The sequence below is a fragment of the Morus notabilis genome, unplaced genomic scaffold, assembly GCF_000414095.1.
Source record: "Morus notabilis unplaced genomic scaffold, ASM41409v2 Scaffold917, whole genome shotgun sequence".
In the NCBI taxonomy this organism is placed as follows: Eukaryota; Viridiplantae; Streptophyta; class Magnoliopsida; order Rosales; family Moraceae; genus Morus; species Morus notabilis.
In genome coordinates, this window is record NW_010362501.1 from 92,816 (window position 1) to 114,426 (window position 21,611).

At 44.8% G+C, this 21,611-nt stretch overlaps 2 protein-coding genes across 4 annotated transcripts; both read left to right on the top strand.

Moving 5' to 3' along the window:
- The first annotated feature begins 6,594 nt into the window (after positions 1–6,594).
- LOC112092334 (uncharacterized protein K02A2.6-like) lies at positions 6,595–8,553 on the top strand. The gene has a single exon (XM_024168291.1). It carries the CDS (start codon positions 6,595–6,597, stop codon positions 8,551–8,553), a length of 1,959 nt encoding a protein of 652 aa, XP_024024059.1.
- Positions 8,554–14,893: 6,340 nt separating this feature from the next.
- On the top strand, positions 14,894–19,712 carry LOC21387327 (probable plastid-lipid-associated protein 10, chloroplastic). Of its 3 annotated transcripts, none has more exons than XR_002902539.1 (10): positions 14,894–15,011; positions 15,597–15,769; positions 15,872–15,985; positions 16,150–16,284; positions 16,813–16,908; positions 17,067–17,147; positions 18,543–18,629; positions 18,710–18,771; positions 18,863–19,070; positions 19,308–19,712. XR_002902539.1 is itself a non-coding variant. In XM_024168295.1 (9 exons), exons 2-9 carry the CDS (start codon positions 15,614–15,616, stop codon positions 18,978–18,980), a joined length of 846 nt encoding a protein of 281 aa, XP_024024063.1. In that variant the 5' UTR covers positions 14,894–15,011; positions 15,597–15,613; the 3' UTR covers positions 18,981–19,712. The 3 variants fall into 3 exon arrangements, 1 of the variants encoding a protein (XP_024024063.1); XR_002902540.1 differs by having other exon boundaries at positions 19,463–19,712; XM_024168295.1 differs by having other exon boundaries at positions 15,597–15,766; positions 18,863–19,712.
- The last annotated feature ends 1,899 nt before the right edge of the window (positions 19,713–21,611 follow it).

Sequence of the window (21,611 nt, forward strand, 5' to 3'; positions counted from 1 at the left end):
TGGAAGAAGGCAAAACAAGGCGCTTTTGGCTAATCGAAGGCTTACTGTACACAAAGGGGAGTCGCCTCTTTGTGCCGAAGTGGGGAAATCTTCGGCGGGAGTTGATCAAAGAGTGCCACGACTCTAAGTGGGCTGGTCACCCAGGTATGAAACGTACCCTTGCTTTGTTGAAAACCACTTACTATTGGCCTCAGATGCGGGACGAAGTGGAGTCCTACGTGAGGACTTGTCTTGTGTCCCAACAAGACAAAATTAAACAACAACCCCCTGCGGGTTTGCTCGAGCCATTACCAATCCCAGAGAGGCCTTGGGAAAGTGTTTCCATGGACTTCATCACTTCCTTACCGAAGTCTGAAGGATTCGGAAGCATTATAGTGGTGGTCGATCGGTTCAGCGAGTATGCCACTTTTATTCCAGCACTAGCAGATTGCACTGCCGAAGAAACAGCTCGGTTATTCCTACGCCATGTGGTTAAACTTTGGGGAATCCCTTCTAACATAGTGAGTGATCGAGATCCTCGCTTTACGGGCCGATTCTGGACGGAGTTGTTCAAGTTGCTTGGCTCGGATCTAAACTTTTCCACTAGCTTCCATCCTCAAAGCGACGGTCAAACCGAACGCATGAATGCAATTTTGGAGCTATACTTAAGGCACTACGTGAGTGCCAACCAACGAGATTGGGCAAAGCTACTCGATGTAGCCCAATTCTCTTATAATCTCCAACGAAGTGAGGCAACCAATCGAAGTCCTTTTGAAGTAATCATGGGACAACAGCCTACAACACCTCTTGCGCTTACCACAAGCTATGAAGGCAAGAGTCCAACCGCGTTCAAGTTTGCTAAGTCATGGCATGAGCAAGCCGAGTTGGCACGGGCCTACTTGAACAAAGCAACAAAGAGAATGAAGAAATGGGCAGACAAGAAGATGAGGCCTTTAGAGTTCAAAGAAGGCGATCTTGTCATGGCAAAGCTCATTCCCCAACAATTCAAAACCTTCAGAAGAGTTTACAAGGGATTGATTAGAAGGTATGAAGGTCCCTTTCTAGTTCTAAAACGTGTTGGGAAGGTCTCTTACAAACTCCAATTGCCTTCCAAACTCAAGATCCATCCAGTCTTTCATGTTAGTCTCCTGAAGCCATATCACGAAGACATGGAAGACCCCAGTCGAGGGAAGTCCAAATGAGCACCAACCGCTGTCGTGACATCCTTCGACAAGGAAGTCGAGAGTGTACTTGCATATCGTCACATTAGAAGGCGAGGTGTGCCAAGCTATCGAGAATACTTAATCAAGTGGAAGAACTTGCCGGAGAGTGAAGCAAGTTGGGAACATGAGGATGCCCTTTGGAAATTTCAAGACCATATTCGGCAATTCCACGAAGAAGACGCGATGAGGGCATCGCGAGCTTAGGTGGGGGAGAATGTCACAATCCGCAAATTCTTGCCCCATTCTAAGTATTAGAGGGTTGCAAGAAGACTCTAAGATTCTCTAGAATGTTCTACAATTGTCTACCATATGGAATATTCTAGATAAACCTAGAGAAGTATAGACTTTAAGAGAACCTTGGAGTTCTCTAGAACCTTGTGGATGTTTCTTAAAAGAGTACTCCTTTGAAGAATACTCTAGAAACTTGTAGATATGCCCACCTTGTGTATAATTCTTTAGAGAGTTCTAGACTAGATAGTGGCCTATAGAATTCTAGAATGTTCATAGAAGGGTCCCCTTGGCCTATAAATAAGGGAAACCTCCTCATTTGTGGACCAAATTCCAAAACAGCCTTGTAAAGTTCTCTTCTAGTAATACAACTTTACTTGTCTACTCTTTGCCTGCCTTCGTGAGTTTGAGTGAATTAGGCTTTCTTAGCATTTAAGTGAGTGCTAAGGCCGCACGTTTGCTTACTTGAAGAGTAAGAGCGTGACATATTGCTGCCAAACACACTTGTGCCTTTCAAAAAATTAAGATGCAACTTTGAATATTAACACACTCAATTTTTAATCTGTCTTGGCAGATTTGAACTCATCTTTTAAGCTTTCCTTAATTACGATGCTCTTCATCCTCTCCCACAACCATGCAAATGCGAGCATTGGTCTATAGCTAGCGTGTGAAGTTGAGAGCTGCTTAGTTTTTCTCCTCTAAAATCTAAATCAATCTTAAATTAAAACCAAATACGTAATTTAATGTAATACCTCTCATTCTGATGGTATAATGTTTACGTGGTGTACTCGTTGTAACAAATAATTAACATAGACATGATTTATCTGTGTTAATTTCAGTTTATGTATAATCGAGTCACCAATTAAGATAAAATACATTTGGAGGGATACAAAACTTGTCCGAGATCTTGTAAAATGTGTTTCTGGAAGCTGCTTTTAATATTTCCAAAATAAGTTAAAATGTATAGTGAAGTCATGGAGTATTAATTTTGATTCCTTTTTTTTTATAGAAAAAAATAATGAGAATTCTTGCTATTCAATATTATGTCTTGAAGAGGACTCAACTAAGAAAGAACTACAGGGCGCAAAACAAAAAAAAAAGAAAAAGAAAATTGCTGATTGGGAGTTTGATTATATATTCTTATACTTTTGAATCAACCAAATGAAAAGCAGAGACCGCACTAAATAATAAAAAATGGTGTGGGATGAGTAAGAGTATGTTTGGTGTTGTGTGGGAAAATATGATGGACACCTGGACCAACGGCACCACGACACGTGGCTATACTTGCTTTCCGCCGAGCACTCAACCCTCGACGCTTTATTTCCCTCAAGATCAGCTGTAGAGCCCGAAGATGAAGTCCGTGATTAGGGCGACGACCCCATGAGGCGTCGACGGTTGACTCTGCCTGGGTTGACACAACAAGATCCCTCGACTGTAGAAAAGATCGCTAGAAAGGGCGAGAAAGGCTAAACAGCGCTGACGACGAGGGGAACGTGCCTTTAAGACACGACGGGTTACGTGCAAAAGTAAGAGAAGTCTGACAACATTAATTGCAAGTTTACAAACCGCCCCCCAGGGGACAGAAAAGCATTACGGAGAGTCACAGAGCTGTAATAGAAGACTAATTGGTTGAGTGAACAGTACTAATTAGTGGGCTATGTCTGGGCCTAGAGAGCACTTGAGTGTTCCTACCTACGAAGGAAACCCACCCAGTGAAGGAAGCCTGAGTATAAAAGAAGAAGGACCCCCAATAGGGAAGAGGTCCAGAGATTCCAGAGGAGAAAGAACAAGAGAGAGAGATAGCATTTATTGTAAATTATAATCTCCACAAAAGAAATACAATATACACAGTGGATGTAGCTCTAATTTTATAGAGTGAACCACTATAAAATTCTTCTTGTTCATTTACATACAGTTCATTCAAACACAAAAATACTTAAATCAAACTAGAATCCACACTTTCATTAAACCCACAAGCCGATAATCCAAAGGGTAACCCCAAGGTAATCCGGCGGGTTTATTGTTGACGAAATCCAACCGTCAACAATTGGCGACTCCGCTGGGGACCGGAAGCGTTCGACCCCCGAAAGTATAGTTACAAACGTCCATCCGCCCAAAGAGTAGCGGGATGGAAGGAGATTTACGCCCAGATAGAAATGGAGTCCCACCTCCCGATGCACCGCGGCCGGATCCGATGCAGATGCAAGCCCAAATAACCACTTTGACCGAGTTGGTACGTGGGCTAGTAACCGTGGTTGAACGATTAGACGGAAGGAACTCCATGCCGCCACTAGAGGATGCCCCAAGACCACAGGGACCTGCCGTGATGGAAAATATGAATCACGGTAACCGCCCGCATATCCAAGAAGGGACCGGGGAAAGCGAGAACCACCAGGGCCCTCCTAGGCCTCGACCCTCCCATCCCTCCGGCAGCCGTTTGAGAGCCGCTGGAATCCGAGCCATCGAGGAACTGCCCCAAAATCCCGGAGGAAACTGGCCAGGAAACTCAGGGTCGGTGCAGGCGGGCGGTCAGGCCAGAGGTGGGCCCATCGCTCAAAGGGCGGAAGTGCCGGGAGCTGCTGGTTCAGTTGTATTCACAGAAGAAGCGCGGACCCTCATGGAATGCATGGCCAACCTGGAAAGAAGACTGACCGGGGACGTCACGGGGCTGAAAAAGAACATTGGGCGGGTGGCCGAGGTGGTAAACGTCGACATTACGCCCAGTCGCACGCATGACCATCCGTTCACCGCGGAGATAATGGCACCCCCCCTCCCCGATAAATACAAGTCGCCGTCGATTCCACCTTACGACGGACGAGGAGATCCCGACGACCATTTGGAAATGTATACGGGGCACATGCTCTTGCACGGATACGCCGAAGAGATCATGTGCCGAGCCTTTCAGAACCACCTGACAGACTCTGCCCGAAGATGGTTCCGAACGCTGAAGCCAAACTCTATCTCCAGCTGGGATGAACTAAAGGAAGCATTTTCCCTCCAGTTCATCGGGGTTAAAAAATACGTACCCCCAAAGCAGAACCTAACGACGATATATCAAAAACCAAATGAGACGTTAAGGGAGTGGCTTGCCAGATACGGCGAGGCCGTCGCCGCTACGATGGATATCACGGACAGAGAAGCCCTGATGGGAGCGTTATCCAGTATGAAGAAGATAACTCCCTTCAAAAGGGAACTAAACCGAAAACCCCCTTCCAGCTACAAAGAGTTCCTTACAAGGGCGCAAGGATACATCAATGCTGAAGAAGCGGATGCCAACGACCCCGATCATAGGTCCAATAAGGGTAAAGGAGCCGAGCAGGGGTCGGCGCCATCAAAGCAAGACGGGAAGAAGCGTCGAGGAGGAGGAAGCGGAGACAAACAACCGACCCCGACGCGAGGAGCGCCGGAGGCCAAGAAGCCAAGACAGGAGGATACCCGTAAGCCTTGGCTGTTTCAGAAATACAACACCTACCATGAACTGACGGTAGGCGTCGAGGAGATCTTCAACCAGATCGGCTGAGGAAACTTGCTGCGCCGACCTGAACCAATGAAGTCGGATCCTAACCAAAGGAACCAAAAGAAATTCTGTAGGTTCCATGGCGAGGTCGGCCACCACATGAATGATTGCGTTGACCTCAAAGATGAAATCGAAAGAATAATCCGCGAAGGAAGGCTGCAGGAATTCAGGGCCGGACGAAGACCTCGCAACGATGGCCATGGCGGGTAAAATGACGGTCGACGCTGAGAGGAGAACCACCGCTCGGAAGATCGGGAACCTATCGGCGTCATACGAACGATCCTCGGCGGCCCCTACATAGGAGGAGACACGCGGAGGTCGCATAAGGACTACGCCCACGAGGCCAAGGGGGTATACCAGGAACGGTTATGGAACGTCTCTGCCGCAAAAAGCCCGAGGCATAGCCACACTGACGTGGCCTTCAATGAGGATGACGCCAGCGGAGTCCATTTCCCCCACAACGACGCACTGGTGGTGGAAGCAGTGATTGGAAACCCCACCGTGTGTCGAATCTTGGTGGACAATGGAAGTTCGGTGGACCTCCTGTATTCCGACTGCTTGGAGAAAAGGGGGATCCATGAGGGGCAGTTGGAAAGAACCACCAGGCCACTGTACGGGTTCACGGGAGACTCCGTCATTCCTCAAGGTACTATCCGACTACCTATAACCACCGGAGAAAAACCTCGACAGGCAACAACGATGGCCAACTTTGTGGTCATCAAAGGAGGCTCCCAATACAACGCAGTAATCGGGAGACCAATCCTCCAGGCATTGAAGGCAGTAACCTCCGTCTACCACCAAAAGGTCAAATTCCCCACCCCAAACGGCGTAGGAGAAATTAAGAGCAACCAATACAAAGCCAGGATTGCATACTCCGATGCCCTACGCGGATATGACCAGCCGGGAAGACAGGAAACGAGGATGGTTCAACAAGGCCTCGTTGAGGATATAGACCCTCGGGTCCAAGAGGAAGTTACTTGGTCTCAGCCCATCGAACAGTTGGAAGAAATCCAGATTGACGAAAGCGGAACCATCAAAATACTAAAAATAGGTTCGGACTTGACCCCACCACTCAAAAGCAGGATTGAAAATTTCCTCAGGCAGAACCTAGATGTCTTCGCCTGGAGCCACTCCGACATGAAGGGGATCGACCCCAAAGTAATGAGTCATTCCCTAAACGTCGACCCCACGTATCCTCCCAAACGCCAAAAACGGCGACCAATGAACCCTGAGAGGTACGAAACGCTGAAGGAAGAGGTCGACAAGTTAATCAACAATGGATTTATCCGGGAGGCGCATTATCCACGTTGGGTATCTAATCCTGTCTTGGTAATCAAACCTAACGAGAACTGGAGAACATGTGTCGACTTCAGTGACCTCAACAAAGCATGCCCAAAGGATGGCTTCCCACTTCCTCGAGTAGATCAAATGGTCGACGCCACGGCGGGGCACGAAATGCTGAGCTTCATGGACGCTTACTCCGGATACAATCAAATCCCCATGCATCCAGCCGACGAAGAGCACACATCTTTCATAACAGATAGGGGTCTCTACTGCTACAAGGTGATGCCTTTCGGCCTAAAGAATGCAGGGGCTACTTACCAAAGGCTAGTAAATAAAATGTTCGCTTAACAGATCGGCAAAACGATGGAGGTCTACGTCGACGACATGCTCATAAAAAGCGTCAGGGCCAGCCATCACGTCGATCATCTGGGAGAGATGTTCAACATATTGAGAAAATACCGCATGAAACTTAATCCCCAGAAATGTGCCTTCGGAGTCGGGTCAGGAAAGTTTCTCAGTTTTATGGTCAGTAACCGCGGGATTGAGGCCAACCCTGAGAAGATCAAAGCTCTGCAAGACATGCGGTCACCAATAAGGCCAAAAGAGGTGCAGAGATTGACAGGTTGTGTCGCCGCCCTAAATAGATTCATATCGAAAGCCACTGACAAGTGTGTCCCCTTCTTCGACGCTTTGAGAGGAAACAAGCGCTTCGAATGGACACCACAGTGCGAGGAGGCCTTCCAAAAATTGAAGGAGCATTTGGGCAAACCCCCAATTTTGTCAAAACCAAACGCTGACGAAGAGCTCAGCCTATACCTCTCCGTGTCCCAACACGCCATGAACTCCGTACTGATAAGGGAAGAAGGGAAGGTACAATTGCCGATCTACTATGTGAGCAAAAGACTCCTCGACGCCGAGTCGAGATACAGAGAAATAGAACGTCTAGCCCTCGCCTTGATGATAGCTTCGAGAAAGCTTCGGCACTACTTCCAATCCCACACAATACGAGTTCTCACAAACCACCCGTTGAGACAGGCCTTACAAAAGCCGGAAACGTCCGGATGGCTCCTCAAATGGTCGGTAGAACTAAGCCAGTTTGATATAAAATACATGCCAAGAACCGCTATTAAAGGTCAAGCGCTCGTCGACTTTCTGGCTGAATTCTCTCACAGGCCGACCTACACCCCATCTGAAGAAACCGAGGTTGCAAGATGGAAGCTTTACGTGGATGGGGCGTCGAGCGAAAATGGATCAGGAGCCGGCGTCTTACTAATCAGCCCTGAAGGCCACAAGATTACCTCGGCGGTACGGTTCAAATTTAAGGCATCAAATAATGAGGCGGAATATGAAGCCCTAATTGCCGGATTACGTTTAGCGAACCAATTAAAGGTCGAGAGGATCAGCGTCTACAGCGACTCCCAGCTAGTCGTCGCGCAAATAAAGGAGGAATATCAAGCACGCGGCGAGAAGATGGGGGCATATCTGAGAAAGGTAAAAGAGGAGCTTGTTAAATACAAAAACTACGAGATACTCCAGATCCCACGAGCTGAAAATGCAAACGCGGATGCACTGGCAAAGCTGGCTTCATCAAAGGATGCCGACACACTAGGCGTTGTCCCCATTGAAGAATTGGAACGGCCGACCATCGAGGAGCACGCCAAGGCATTTAGTGTCCAAGAAGGAGAAAACCGGATGACACCACTCATACGGTACCTAATGGACGCACAGATGCCAAATAATAAAGATGAGGCCCGACGAATCAGGTATAGAGCCGCCAGGTACTTATTATACGATGGCCTGCTCTATCGACGAGGCTACTCAACACCTCTACAACGGTGCCTAGATGATGCCGAAGCCCAGAAGGTCCTCCAAGAAATACATGAAGGGATCTGTGGCAATCATACCGGGGGACAATCTTTAGCGCTAAAGGTTTTGAGGCAAGGATACTACTGGCCCACACTCAAAAAGGATGCTTTCCAGTACACCCGACGATGCGATAAATGTCAAAGGTATGCCACGATTCCTAGGGAAAAGCTAACTTCCATTCTCAATCCATGGCCCTTCGCCAAGTGGGGGATTGACCTGATCGGGCCATTGCATCCTGCACCTGGGGGGTTGAAATTCGTGATCATTGCGGTAGACTATTACATAGAGTGGGCAGAGACCAAGGCCCTAACTACAACCATGGAAGCAACCTGCACCAAATTTATGTGGGACCACATCGTGTGCAGGTTTAGGGTTCCCCACTCGATAGTGTCCGACAACGGGAAGCAGTTTGACAACGCCGTGACACGCAGATTTTGTGACGGTTTGGGCATCTGAAAAGACTTCTCGGCGCCAATCCATCCACAGTCAAATGGGCAAGTCGAGGTCATCAATAAAATACTCAAATATACCCTAAAGAAGAGACTCGATGACCTAAAAGGGAGATGGGCCGAGGAGCTTCCCAAAGTTTTGTGGGCATACAGAACAACAAGCCGAACTACGACAGGAGAAACACCTTTCTCCATGGCGTATGGCGTCGAGGCGGGACTTCCCCTAGAAATCGAAACGCCGACTCTAAGAACTGTTGTCCATAACGACGAGGATAACGCGGAGGGCATGAACGGAGAACTCAATTTATTGGAAGAAAAACGACTCGACTCCCAACTACGTCTCGCCGCTTATCAGCAACGGACAGTGCGATACTACAATAAGAAAGTTCGGCAAAGGAGGTTCATCCCGGGAGACCTAGTATTAAAAAGGGTGACACAAAGCACAAAACCCAAGAATACTGGTCCCTTGGGCCCAACTTGGGAAGGACCCTATCGCATAGGGGAAATGCTACGACCTGGCACCTACGTATTAGAAAGCCTCGACGGAAAAAAGGTTCAACACCCATGGAATGCTGAGCAACTAAGGTTGTACTACCAATAATGTATGAAGTTTTTATGCGTTTTTTATTGTACATTCTTTGTAAATATAGTAAATTGATATGTTTTCAGCATGAGATAGATTGACCCCTTAATAACGTGTCTGCTTAAAAGAAAACCCAAGGATGTGTTTAACAGACGCGGGGGGAATGAAGGCGCTCGAATCACTTGGTGAAATTCTAAGGAATTTCCTAAGGCGACGACCCAAAGGGATAAGCTCGACGTCAAATCCTCCAAGGGGGAAAGACATAACACTTAGTGAAATTCTAAGGAATTTCCTAAGGCGACGACCCAAAGGGATAAAGCTCGACGTCAAATCCTCCAAGGGGGAAAGACATAACACTTAGTGAAATTCTAAGGAATTTCCTAAGGCGACGACCCAAAGGGATAAGCTCGACGTCAAATCCTCCAAGGAGGGAAAGACATAACACTTAGTGAAATTCTAAGGAATTTCCTAAGGCGACGACCCAAAGGGATAAAGCTAGACGTCAAATCCTCCAAGGGGGAAAGACATAACACTTAGTGAAATTCTAAGGAATTTCCTAAGGCGACGACCCAAAGGGATAAGCTCGACGTCAAATCCTCCAAGGAGGAAAGACATAACACTTAGTGAAATTCTAAGGAATTTCCTAAGGCGACGACCTAAAGGGATAAAACTCGACGTCAAATCCTTCAAGGAGGAAAGACATAACACTTAGTGAAATTCTAAAGAATTTCCTAAGGCGACGACCCAAAGGGATAAGCTCGACGTCATATCCTCCAAGGAAGAAAGACGACACTTAGTAAATTCTAAGGAATTTTCTAAAGAGAAAGAGAAAGGAAATCAATGATTATGAATCAAGGTATGAACAAAACCCATTGCCTTTATATATATATATATATAAAAATGCGGGTAACATAAAAATTGTCTGAAGGCAATAACAAAAAGAGTGACAGAAGATGGTTCCTTAAGCATTGACGCCACCAGCCGCTGGCTCCTCGCCGCCACCAAGGGAGGGAGCGTTCTCTTCGTCGCCACCAGGAGGGGGCACTTCCTTGTCGCCAGCAGGAGTAGGAGAGTTGTAGAGGAAGCCCAAGCCCCAATCAGGATGCTCCTTTTTGATCAGGTCAACAATTTGCTGACCCGCCGACTGGAAATCATTATTGCGGATATCAAGGAGCTCTTGAGAAGCCTTGAACTCCTCAATAATGCGCCCGTCTGGCGTCGAAGGTTGCCTCGGCCTCCATCTTCCCGTCAACCTTTCCCTCGGAATAGCGATTCTCGGCATCCACGATCGCCCCAGTCAATTTCTTTTCAGACAAGTCAGCCCGTCGAGTAAGCCTTGCAACTTCAGCCTTCAGCTTGGTTAATTCACTTTCCAGGCTAATCAGTTGGGCCTTCGCCAAATCTCTCTCCTCGACGGCATCATCCATGTCCTTCTTGACCTCATCGACGAGAGACTGAAGCTTGGCCTCCAAATCGTCCATCTCGCCCTTATGCTCCTCGACCTTGATTAGGTCAAGGAGGTTAAGAAGGGAAAGGACGAGGCTCTGGGAAATAGCAAGAAATCAGGAAAAGGAAAAATATAAAAAAAAAAAAAAAACTTACGTGGATCTGGAAGGAGATCTGCTTGCGTTGGCGGTCGACTATGGAAGACTGGGATGCAGCGACCCAATGGGGCTCAAGGAACGACTCGTATAAGGCCTGGAAGACGAGGGAAAAGTGAGGAGGGAGTTTTAGCATCGCCCCGACCTCGGCGTCAGAAATATCTGAGACCTGGAAATTCCCGTCCATAATCTTCCCCCCCCCCCCGGGATCAGTACGCGTTCTCTTGGTCCCGGGGGAGCGCGGACATCGGGAATGGGCACTACCGGTGTCTAGGTCTTATCAATCGACGCCTGGCTAGGGGCCGACTCCTCAGTACGCCTTCTCTTGTGCTTGCTCTTTTTGCCCTTCGGTGCAGGGCAGGAAGAGCCGGCCTTCTCCTTCCCCTTTGCCGAAGGCTGTTGGCCTGACGGGGGCTGCGGGACGGACGGCGGCTGTTGGCTCGGCGCCTGTTGTTGACTCGGCACCAGCCGTTGGCCCCCAGGAAGCTGGATCCTCAAAGATGCCATCTCAAGCAAGAAAAAGAAGGTACCGTCAGCGTTAGGAGAACACAAATCTTAATTCAACAAGGTGTCGAGAGAGTAATTACCCTCGTCGCTTAAATGGAAGTACAAGCGAACGGCATCGAGGTCTAAAGGGTTGGGAAGGTCGAGAATTAGGCCAGCAGTACGAAGGTTCTCCCTGGTCAGGAGCGTATCAATGTGGCGAACCTCCGACGAATAGGAAAAAGCTTCCTCGATCCTCGCCAAACTGTTACCAGAGAACTTTAACCGGTCCTGATTAACTACGACATAGGGGACTCCTCGTCAACTTATGAAAAAGGGGCAAGGTCAGATAAAAAGAGAATCGAGGGGCTTACTCATATTTCTGAACGCCGCCTAGACCAGCCTTCGGCGGGGCTGGCAGCCGTTGGGATGGAAGTTAAAGGGCCCACGAATCATGAAAAACATGGGCTTCCACCCATGTGACGACGAGGGGATGCCCAGAATGAGCTTCCCAAACCTAGGCCGAGCCCTCCCATGGCCGCTCAGAAAGTACCACCCATCGCACTTGGCAACGTGGCACAACTTGTACATAAATCGGAACTCGTCCAGTGGGAGTTCCATGTCGAACTTCTGGTTCCATCGAATCCAGGCTCCCGCAAAGCAGTACCAGAAGTTCGGCGCTAATTGGGCAGGAGAGATGCCGTAAAAATGGCAATAATCTTTTACAAAGGGATGAATTGGGAGAGTCATCCCTGCAGTTACCGCTCTTGTGTAGACCGGAAGGTATCCGGTCGGCGGCATGCTGGTCCTAAAATGCTTATCCGAGAGGAGGTACTCGAACCACCTCCCGTCGATACATCCCCCTTCACAGCCCGAATGATATCCTTATTTCAGACCTTCGACGCCACATCATCGGCTGTAAAAGAGGGCCTATCTGGGTCCCCGCTCGTGGCAGCCAGGGGGGCATCTACCGTCGCAGCGGCTACTCCACTTATACTCCCCCCCGTAAAAGGGATCCGCTTGACCACCTCATCTATCATTCGTTCGACGCTACCGAATTCACTTCTGAAATCGTCGCCCGGCTCAAAACTTCCCTCGACATCCTCGATATCCCTAAGCACAGAGCTGACACCGGAAGACGAAGAGGTCCATGAGATCTCTACCACTAAAGGGGGTCAGAACGGACGACAGAAGGAGAATCCTCTCGACTGGGTGAACTTTGGGCCATTGTTCTGGTAATAACAAGGACAAAAAGCTAAGTTAAAACCCTAACGTCGAGAGGAATAAACGGTGACTACTCTAAGCGACGACTAGTTAAACGTCGACCATTCATACAAGAATGGTAACGAGAGTGTTCATAGGAACCGCGGGTTCCCCAAAACCCAGAAACCGAAGACAAAACAGACAAAAATGCGCGTATATAAAAGCCAGGTCATCCGGTACGACAGAACACAATAAAGTAAGTATCTTTAACTAATATATGTTCTCATTTTCTGCATATATGTTTACATATTCCTGGTACACAACGGGAGAAACCCCGTGAGTACGCAAAGAGAGAAAAGGTCCAGAAACTTACCGGTGAAGAAGTATATCCGGGACGGTTTCGTAGTACACCACGGAGGACGGGAAGGACGAAGGCGGAAGTTCAGCAAGCAGGGTTCCGGCAAAAGTACGGATGTCCCGGCAAAGCAGCAGCAAAAAGTTTTTTTGAAGTTTCGAAGAAGGAAAAAATGACCCTCGGATTCATGAAGAGTATTTAAAGAGTCGGGAATGAAGACCCCCAACCGTCGGATGAAAACCCCAAAAGACCAACGGCCAGGGATCACTCTCCGAATCTGACGGTAAGGAGAAGGGCGGGAAATCGAAAAGACACAAATCCGACGGCCTATATTCGTTTTCTTGAAACACGGATACTCATCATTATGCCAAACCAATCGACGCGACGGTTACACACCCAAAGCACCCAGGCCATCATTGCGGATGAAGGTTCGGGACCGATTTCCCACACCCGAAGCACGGAAAGGACAGACCGAACCTAGAGCTCGAGGCCGCCTAAGAAAGGAGCCCTCGACCTGGGGGGTGGCTGTTGTGTGGGAAAATATGATGGACACCTGGACCAACGGCACCACGACACGTGGCTATTCTTGCTTTCCGTCGAGCACTCAACCCTCGACGCTTCGTTTCCCTCAAGATCAGCTGTAGAGCCCGAAGATGAAGTCCGTGATTAGGGCGACGACCCCATGAGGCGTCGACGATTGACTCCGCCTGGGTTGACACGACAAGATCCCTCGACTGTAGAAAAGATCGCTAGAAAGGGCGAGAAAGGCTAAACAGCACTGATGACGAGGGGAACGTCCCTTTAAGACACGACGGGTTACGTGCAAAAGTAAGAGAAGTCTGACAGCATTAATTGCAAGTTTACAAACTGCCCCCACCCCCCCCCCCCCCCCCCCTTGCAAGTTTACAAACCGTCCCCCCTAGGGGACAGAAAAGCATTACGGAGAGTCACAGAGCCGTAATAGAAGACTAATTGGTTGAGTGAACAGTACTAATTAGTGGGCTATGTCTGGGCCTAGAGAGGGAGAGCACTTGAGTGTTCCTACCTACGAAGGAAACCCACCCAGTGAAGGAAGCCCGAGTATAAAAGAATAAGGACCCCCAATAGGGAAGAGGTCCAGAGATTCCAGAGGAGAAAGAACAAGAGAGAGATATAACATTTATTGTAAATTATAATCTCCACAAAAGAAATACAATATACACAGTGGATGTAGCTCTAATTTTATAAAGTGAACCACTATAAAATTCTTCTTGTTCATTTACATACAGTTCATTCAAACACAAAAATACTTAAATCAAACTAGAATCCACACTTTCATTAAACCCACAAGCCGATAATCCAAAGGGTAACCCCAAGGTAATCCGGCGGGTTTATTGTTGACGAAATCCAACCGTCAACATTTGGTATGATGAAAAAGTGGAAGGAAGGAAGTATGTAGAAGAATTATTGGATGAAAAATGATAGAGTTAGTTGTTTGATAAGAATGAAGAGAGGAGAGAAAAGAAAATATGATGGAAAAGAATTATGGTGGGATAATTTTTTTTATCTCTCTAACATTAGAAAGAAAACTCAAATTCACTCATTGATGGCTAAATTTACTTTTGTGTCCTTATCTTAAAATCTAAATTAATATTAAACAAGTGATAAAATAATCATTTAAGTTATTATATATTTTTTTTCCTTCTCATTGTACCAAACATTATATTTTTTTTTTCCTTCTCATTGTACCAAACATTTAAGTCATTATCTTAAAATCTAAATTAATATCTACAGCTGTTCTCTCCGTCTACTTTTTTTTATCTTTCTTTCACATTTTTTTTATGCGTTTTCTTTTCATTTTCTTTTTTTTTCCCACCTATTAAACGGAGTGTAAAAAAAGAGACACATCCATATCAATTTATTTTAAGCACATGAGAGTAAGAGGGGACCAGCTGTAAGTAACATTAAAATAAATTAATGGACTCGCTATTATTCGTGGCTAATGAAAGAGTACATTTCCTTTTGAAAAAGAAAATCTCAAAACATTTAGCGAGGAAATAATATTAGGATTTATTTGCAGAGAAACATATATAATTATATATATATATATATATATTTTGGCTTTCAGAATCTGAAAGTGTATTTTAACAATTAGAAAAGACTGAGAGGTCTTCATCTCTCCGCACAAACAAAGAAAAAACTGATACAATCAAAATCAATCATTTCATTTTTATATTCAAACCAAAACCAAACCAAGCCAGGTACTATTCTGTTCTCTCCGTCTACTCTCTTCTCGCTTTCTAATCTAATCTAATCTTTAATCTAATCTAATTACTAAACGAACAAAAGAAAAGACTGCTTCTGCATTTGCTATTTGCTAACACAAATATCTTCATTAAAAAAAAAAAAGAATCTTCAATGGGCATGATGGTAGTTATCAATTTGTACACCAAACTTGTTTCTCCCTGTCGAAGCGTGGCATTTTGTATTCGGGTTTTTTCTGGATTTTTTTTTAAATTTTTCATGAATATCCCACCTTTATGGCGATAAATTATCATTGCTTGGTTAATTATGTTTTCTTCTGTTCAAAATATTGCTTGGATTCTCAGTCTGATTATTATAATAACTATATATTGCAGTACTGATTTTGTAATTAAACCGTATTTTTTTTTTTTTGGAAATCTTTGGGAATATGTTATTTATATTTTGAAAATGGAGCCTGTTCAGCTGAATTTTTGTGTTAAGAGTTTTTTTTTCTGAAAATATGATTCATTTCAACATTTTCTCTCTTATATCTGATAAAGACTTTTTAGCTGAATTCATGTCACTTTTGTTGCATCTCATAGCCTAGTTGTACTAAGAAATGGACTTGGCTTTTGCTTCTCCATTGTACATTTCGACCGGAAGGAGAAGAGCCGTTGACAAGATTAAGCCTTGTGGCTCATTTCTTCTCTCGAACAAAAAGGCGTTCACGTTGTCACCCCGCTCGGCGACTCTAGCATCCCAGCCAACTCAAGTGGTTCTTTACTCCATTTCTCCCCATGCCTTCTTTTCTTTTCTTTCAAACCATTTCCTTACATACTCATGACTGTGCTTGATTGTTTTTTTTTTTTTTCCCCAGGCCATAGAATTTGAGGTCGAGAACAAAAAACACGATCTCCTGAGAGCGATCCAGGACACACAACGCGGCCTCGTAACGACTGCTGATCAGCGCTCTTCGATAGAGGAGGCCTTGGTCTGCTTCCTTCCTTCCTTCCTTCATTATTTGTTTTGTTTAAGCTACCTCTCTATCTTATGTCATTCTTGTTTAAAGAGGCTCTTTCATGAAATATCTTTTACTGTGCGTCAGGAGTAATATATCGAGGTTGTTCTGTACTGAATTGCAAACAAAATTGGCAGGTGACTGTGGAAGGTTACAACAGGGGTGCGCCCATTGACTTGGAGAAATTGGACGGGACGTGGCGCTTGCAGTATACCTCAGCCCCTGATGTTCTTGTTCTTCTGGAAGCTGCTGCAAGGCTTCCCTTCTTTCAGGTATAAACACCATTGCTTTTATCTTGACTTTCCTTGCGATACCATTTCTTTTTTGTATTGTGACTACAAAAAAGAAAAAAAAGAAAAGCTCTGCTTCAAATTTCTGAACTTGTCATTGAACCCCTAATACCGCTTCCAAGTGAAGAGAGAGGGAAAAGAAAGTAAAACACATAGAATCAATTTCTTTTCCTTTCAAATTATGATATATACCTGAAATTTTCTGAGTCTAAAAAACAGTTCGAGTCCTTTTGGTCCTTGTAAATTGTTTTTCTTGCTGAAAAAGCTTTATCTATGAAGAGTTACTCCATTATTTACAGATCCTTGTACAATACTGGAGACCAGCGGTTTGTGCTTTTTTTATTAGTGCGACCTTGGTTTAATAATTCACTCTTCATAACCTTTTTCCCTACTCTTGATTCCGTTTCTCATTCTTATTTGGAACAGTTTGTTTTCAACTCGTGTCATTTATGATTCTGTCTACTCTTGGTTTCCTTCTGGATCATTTGCTTTGCATTAATGTGGTTACAGGTCGGTCAAATCTTTCAAAAATTCGAATGTCGGGATCAATCCAGGGGGGGTATCATCCGCAATGTCGTTCAATGGAGTATCCCAACTCTACTAGAGGTATGAAAGTACACCTTACTCCCTATTTTCAAACCATTTCTTTACTTTGGAATAACTAAGCCTAGGATATAGTATGTCAATATCAGACCAAAGGACGTCTCTCTGTTAAACTCCAGCCATTACGTTTCCTTCTAATGTTTTGGTTTTCCGTCTTTCAGGAACAAGAAGGTGCAACTCTTCTTGTGTCTGCAAAGTTTGATCTTGTTTCCATTCGTAACGTCTACCTTCAGTTTGAAGAGGTCAGTTTCCGCACTTTTATGAAATGATGATTTCTAAAATGTCGAATGCATGTGGATGTTCCCTAATATTTGGTTGACTGGCGAGGTTATTTACTTATAAGAAACTGAACTCTATTAATAGGAAGGAAAGGGGGAAAACATCCGATTCCCTCTGGTCTTTTATGAAGACATGTTCTGGGGGTTGCCTCACTGTAGGTTTCTGTTATTTGTCGTGCTCTTGTTTGTTATTCTTTTTTCTTCTTATAGTATTGCCTCCAATTTAAGTCAATAGATAGAAAACAGGACCATAGACAACCCGGAACACCAACCACTAGAAACTACTCAAATGCCTAAAATAAGAAAGAAAGGAACATTTTTAAAGCTGTCAGACACAGATGCCCACAAAGAAATCCCAGTATTGAATCCTATCCCAAAGAAAGATTGATCCTGATTGTTATCCTCAAAAGTCTGAGGGTTTCTTTCACGAGTATCCACTGTAACCCACTTTGTAATTTGCACCTACTTTCTGTAGATAATAGCTCCAAAGCAATCAATATTTCCTTTCATATGCAATAACTTCATGTTCACTTTCTTATCATTACTTCTTTTGGAGGCATTATTACATTTACCACATAGAGCATACAGATACAGAGAAAAACATTAGAGAAAAATAAAAATGGAATGCAAACTTCTGTGGGATGAAATTGAAGATAAGTTTCACGATGCCATCCTCCTAAAGAAGGAAATTGCTGACTTCAGCTTTACAATTAGCCAATTAGCTTTTCCTCTGCATAGCTTTGATTCTTGTTGATAAGAAATCAATTTTTGCCCATAACAATAGGTTCAGATTAGGTATTAACCCAACCCTCTCTATTTTCGTTCCAAAATATAACTCTTCTGATTCGATCCTACTAAATTTTGCCGTTCCAATGCAATGCAGTTGATTTTAATGATCATCGTTGACTTTTAGCTGATCCCTGGATTAATTTTATAGGATATGTTGACTTTAACCAAGACTGAAGGAATATGTTTCAGACCAATTAATCATCTAATATGACGTTTATAAAAATTTCTTTTCACAAATATGCTGTGTGTTTCTGCTTTCCATAGTTTATGATCAACTTTCAGCTCTGGCATCATCAAACCTTCAAATGGAAACGTAATTAGCCAATGATATGTGCATGTAGCTTTAGTTATGCAAGGAAATTGATTTCGCTATTCATCAATCTCAATTCATGTGGGCGTAGTCTACAGATGTCATATACTTCTTGAATCCTTGCATCTATATTACAATGTTTTCTTTGCAACTGTAGTCCATAGTTAGACTGTAATTTGTGTTATTCGTTAGTACTTGTTAAGAACTTCTAGATGCCCTTCTTCTAACCTTATTTGAGGCCTTCTTGTTTTATATGACAGATCACTTTTCAGAATTTAAAAATCAGTGAAGAAGTACAGGCTTTAATTGCTTCAGCGATACTACCACGGTCGTTTATAAGTCTCCAGGTGAGTAATGCAAAATGAATGTGATTCCAATTCAACCACAGCCTTGCTTTTTCGAGAACTTATGGATATATTTTGTACAGATTTTGCAGTTCCTTCGTACTTTCAAAGCTCAAATTCCTGTTACAAATCCAGATCCAGGACGGTATGCTAATGTTGTCCAATGCTTGTTGTTTTACATTTCAGTCGTAGATTTGTATGTTGACTTTAAAAAGTAACACACTTCTGAATTGCAGCCGATCAGTAGGAGGCCTGTATTATCTTTCTTATTTAGACTCCAACATGCTTTTGGGACGCGCAGTTGGCAGTGGAGGAGTTTTTGTGTTTACTAGAGCTCAGCCGTTTATCTGCTGAAGAACAATTTATAGCACGCTGCCTGGGATTTGCATGTGGGAAAATATCTGGTCATGGAAATGGCAATATGGCTTACATGCGAATAATGGAGTATGACAATTCTGCCATCTTGTTTATGTATTCCATTTTTAATTTGGGAAATTGCAGTGGCTGAAAATAAATGGCCTTTTTTCCCCTGAATTTTGGAAAATGACCAAAAAAATGATTTATTGAAGGCGGCCATCTTTTTAAAACCGCAAATTTCGGTCATGTTTCTAAATGCACCTTCAAAACCAGTCATTTCTTCAAATCATTTATTTTCTGAACTTGTTGCGACGCATTTCCCAGTTTGCCCACCAAAGGTTCTTCTTGCTTGCGTGCATAATAACTAGGAGGGAGTTTCAAGGCACCTTATATCACTCTACCCTTGTATTTGTCCTACATTCCTACCTTCGTGTTTGCTTGCTTCTGTGATCAAGGTGAAGTTGATTATAATGTCGCAGGTTTATGAGGATTGGAATAACTCCGGTTGCAATTTGGGGTTGCTAAGGTTCGTCACAACGATGGTGTTCATAAGTTTCATGGATACAACTTTTCCTCTTGCTTTACTTTGTTGTTTTCTACACAGGCATTAAACAAAGTACTGTATAGATTTTGATTCCCCAAGGCAACTCCATTGAAAGCTCATTCACAACCTTTGTAATATTTTGCTTGTGGTCAAGAATAAAAATGCTTATGAAATATGATTATGATAAGATCTAAGGCAATTCTCAAGAAATGAGAAGAATTGAGAAGAGAAAGATGAATCTTTATTGAATGAAAGAATGAATTATAATGCAGTGATTCGAGGTACTGCTAACCTCCCCTTGCTTAGCCTAAGCCAAGACTTCCTCAAACTCCAGTATTTTTCCTCCTCTCCCTCAATTCCCGAACCCCCCTTTTAATATCCCCTGCCTTCTCTAACTAATTCCCTCCCCAACTAAAGTCCACAGTAACTAACTAATAACATCCTTTCTAACAAACTACTAACTTCTCTAACCAATTAACAAGTTCCTATCATTACTCCTGCTCCAAACAAACACCTTGTCCTCAAGGTGTAAGTCAAGAAATTGCAGCCGAATGACTCCACTTCCTTCCCATATCGATGAGCTTGAATCTTGGAACGTCAAATGGAGCATTGACTCTAGGAGAGTTAAGCTCAGCGGTGACGAAGGCTACAACAGAGAGGCTTGGAACCATGAACTCGGTAGCGACGATCCCAACAACAATGGGTCCTAAAGCAGTGAACCAGATAAACGTTGGGTTTTGAAGTTGCAAACCCACCAATTTCAAGTCTGCCATTTGCGAACTTCCTAATTTGAACTCTAGGCACACCAATTTATGCATACCTTGCCCCAAACTCGCTGAAATTTCGAGGGTGAACTCCAATTGCACCAAAATTAGCCTCAATCTTGCTGGAATTAGGAAGTCCAGCCCCAACCTTGCTAAAGTTGCCCTGTCCACACAGGCAGACCAAGAAACAGCCCTGATTTCACCAGAACTCACGCCTAAATTCCCGATTCCGGCCCCAAACACGCTGGTGCTGGGAGGCCCATCCCCAATTGCGCAGAAATCAACCCCAATTGCGCCAGAATCTCGGCACCCAATCCAAATCCGGCCGGAATTTCGGAACCCAACCCAACCCTTGTTGGAATTCGCCCTGAAAATCCCTGACCCAGTCCCAATCACGCTGGAAGACGAAGACCTAGTCAAAATTGCTCGAAAATCAGCCGTAATGACTCTTGAATTCAAAGACCCAGTCCTTAAATCCCAAGACGCAGTCTCCAAATCGCCGAAATTGGAACCTATCCCACCGGAGTTGCTAACCCCAACCCTAATCACATGAAGATAGGAACCCATCGGACCGGAATCGTGAAACCCAGTCCCATAGACGCCCGATTCCGCCGTGACTCCGCAAGAATCTTCAAAATCGACACTTAAAACAGGTTGTGTCTCCTCCGTCGATGATTTCTGACGTTGCTCCGCCGCGATTCCCCACTCAAACGCCGACGTTGGTTCCCTAACCTCCACCGTCGACGATTTCGCTATCTCTGACACTGCCAAGAATCACCTCTGTTCTTCCATCATCTTTCGAATCTGAGCAAAATTTTCCCTTACTTTTTTTCTAAATTCCCCAACTCCCTTCATCATTGATTCGTGAGTTTCTCTGATTTCTTTCTTTAACTCATCCAACCTTCCGTCGAATTCCTCTTCAGCCATGCCCAAGAAAGTACCGATTGACTTAGATCTGAGCAATATCGCACCAGATCGCGAAAAATTGCTCGGAGTGCCGTCAGCCTCACGCTGACTCTTGAATTCAAAGACCCAGTCCTTAAATCCCAAGACGCAGTCTCCAAATCGCCGAAATTGGAACCTATCCCACCGGAGTTGCTAACCCCAACCCTAATCACATGAAGATAGGAACCCATCGGACCGGAATCGTGAAACCCAGTCCCATAGACGCCCGATTCCGCCGTGACTCCGCAAGAATCTTCAAAATCGACACTTAAAACAGGTTGTGTCTCCTCCGTCGATGATTTCTGACGTTGCTCCGCCGCGATTCCCCACTCAAACGCCGACGTTGGTTCCCTAACCTCCACCGTCGACGATTTC

Coding starts and splice junctions, on each gene's coding strand:
- LOC112092334 (XM_024168291.1), top strand. CDS start 6,595: ATGGAGGTCTACGTCGACGACATGCTCATAAAAAGCGTCAGGGCCAGC.
- LOC21387327 (XM_024168295.1), top strand. CDS start 15,614: ATGGACTTGGCTTTTGCTTCTCCATTGTACATTTCGACCGGAAGGAGA. Junction 15,767..15,871: donor TAGCATCCCAGCCAACTCAA/GTGGTTCTTTAC, acceptor TTTTTTCCCCAG/GCCATAGAATTTGAGGTCGA. Junction 18,630..18,709: donor GGTCGTTTATAAGTCTCCAG/GTGAGTAATGCA, acceptor TATTTTGTACAG/ATTTTGCAGTTCCTTCGTAC.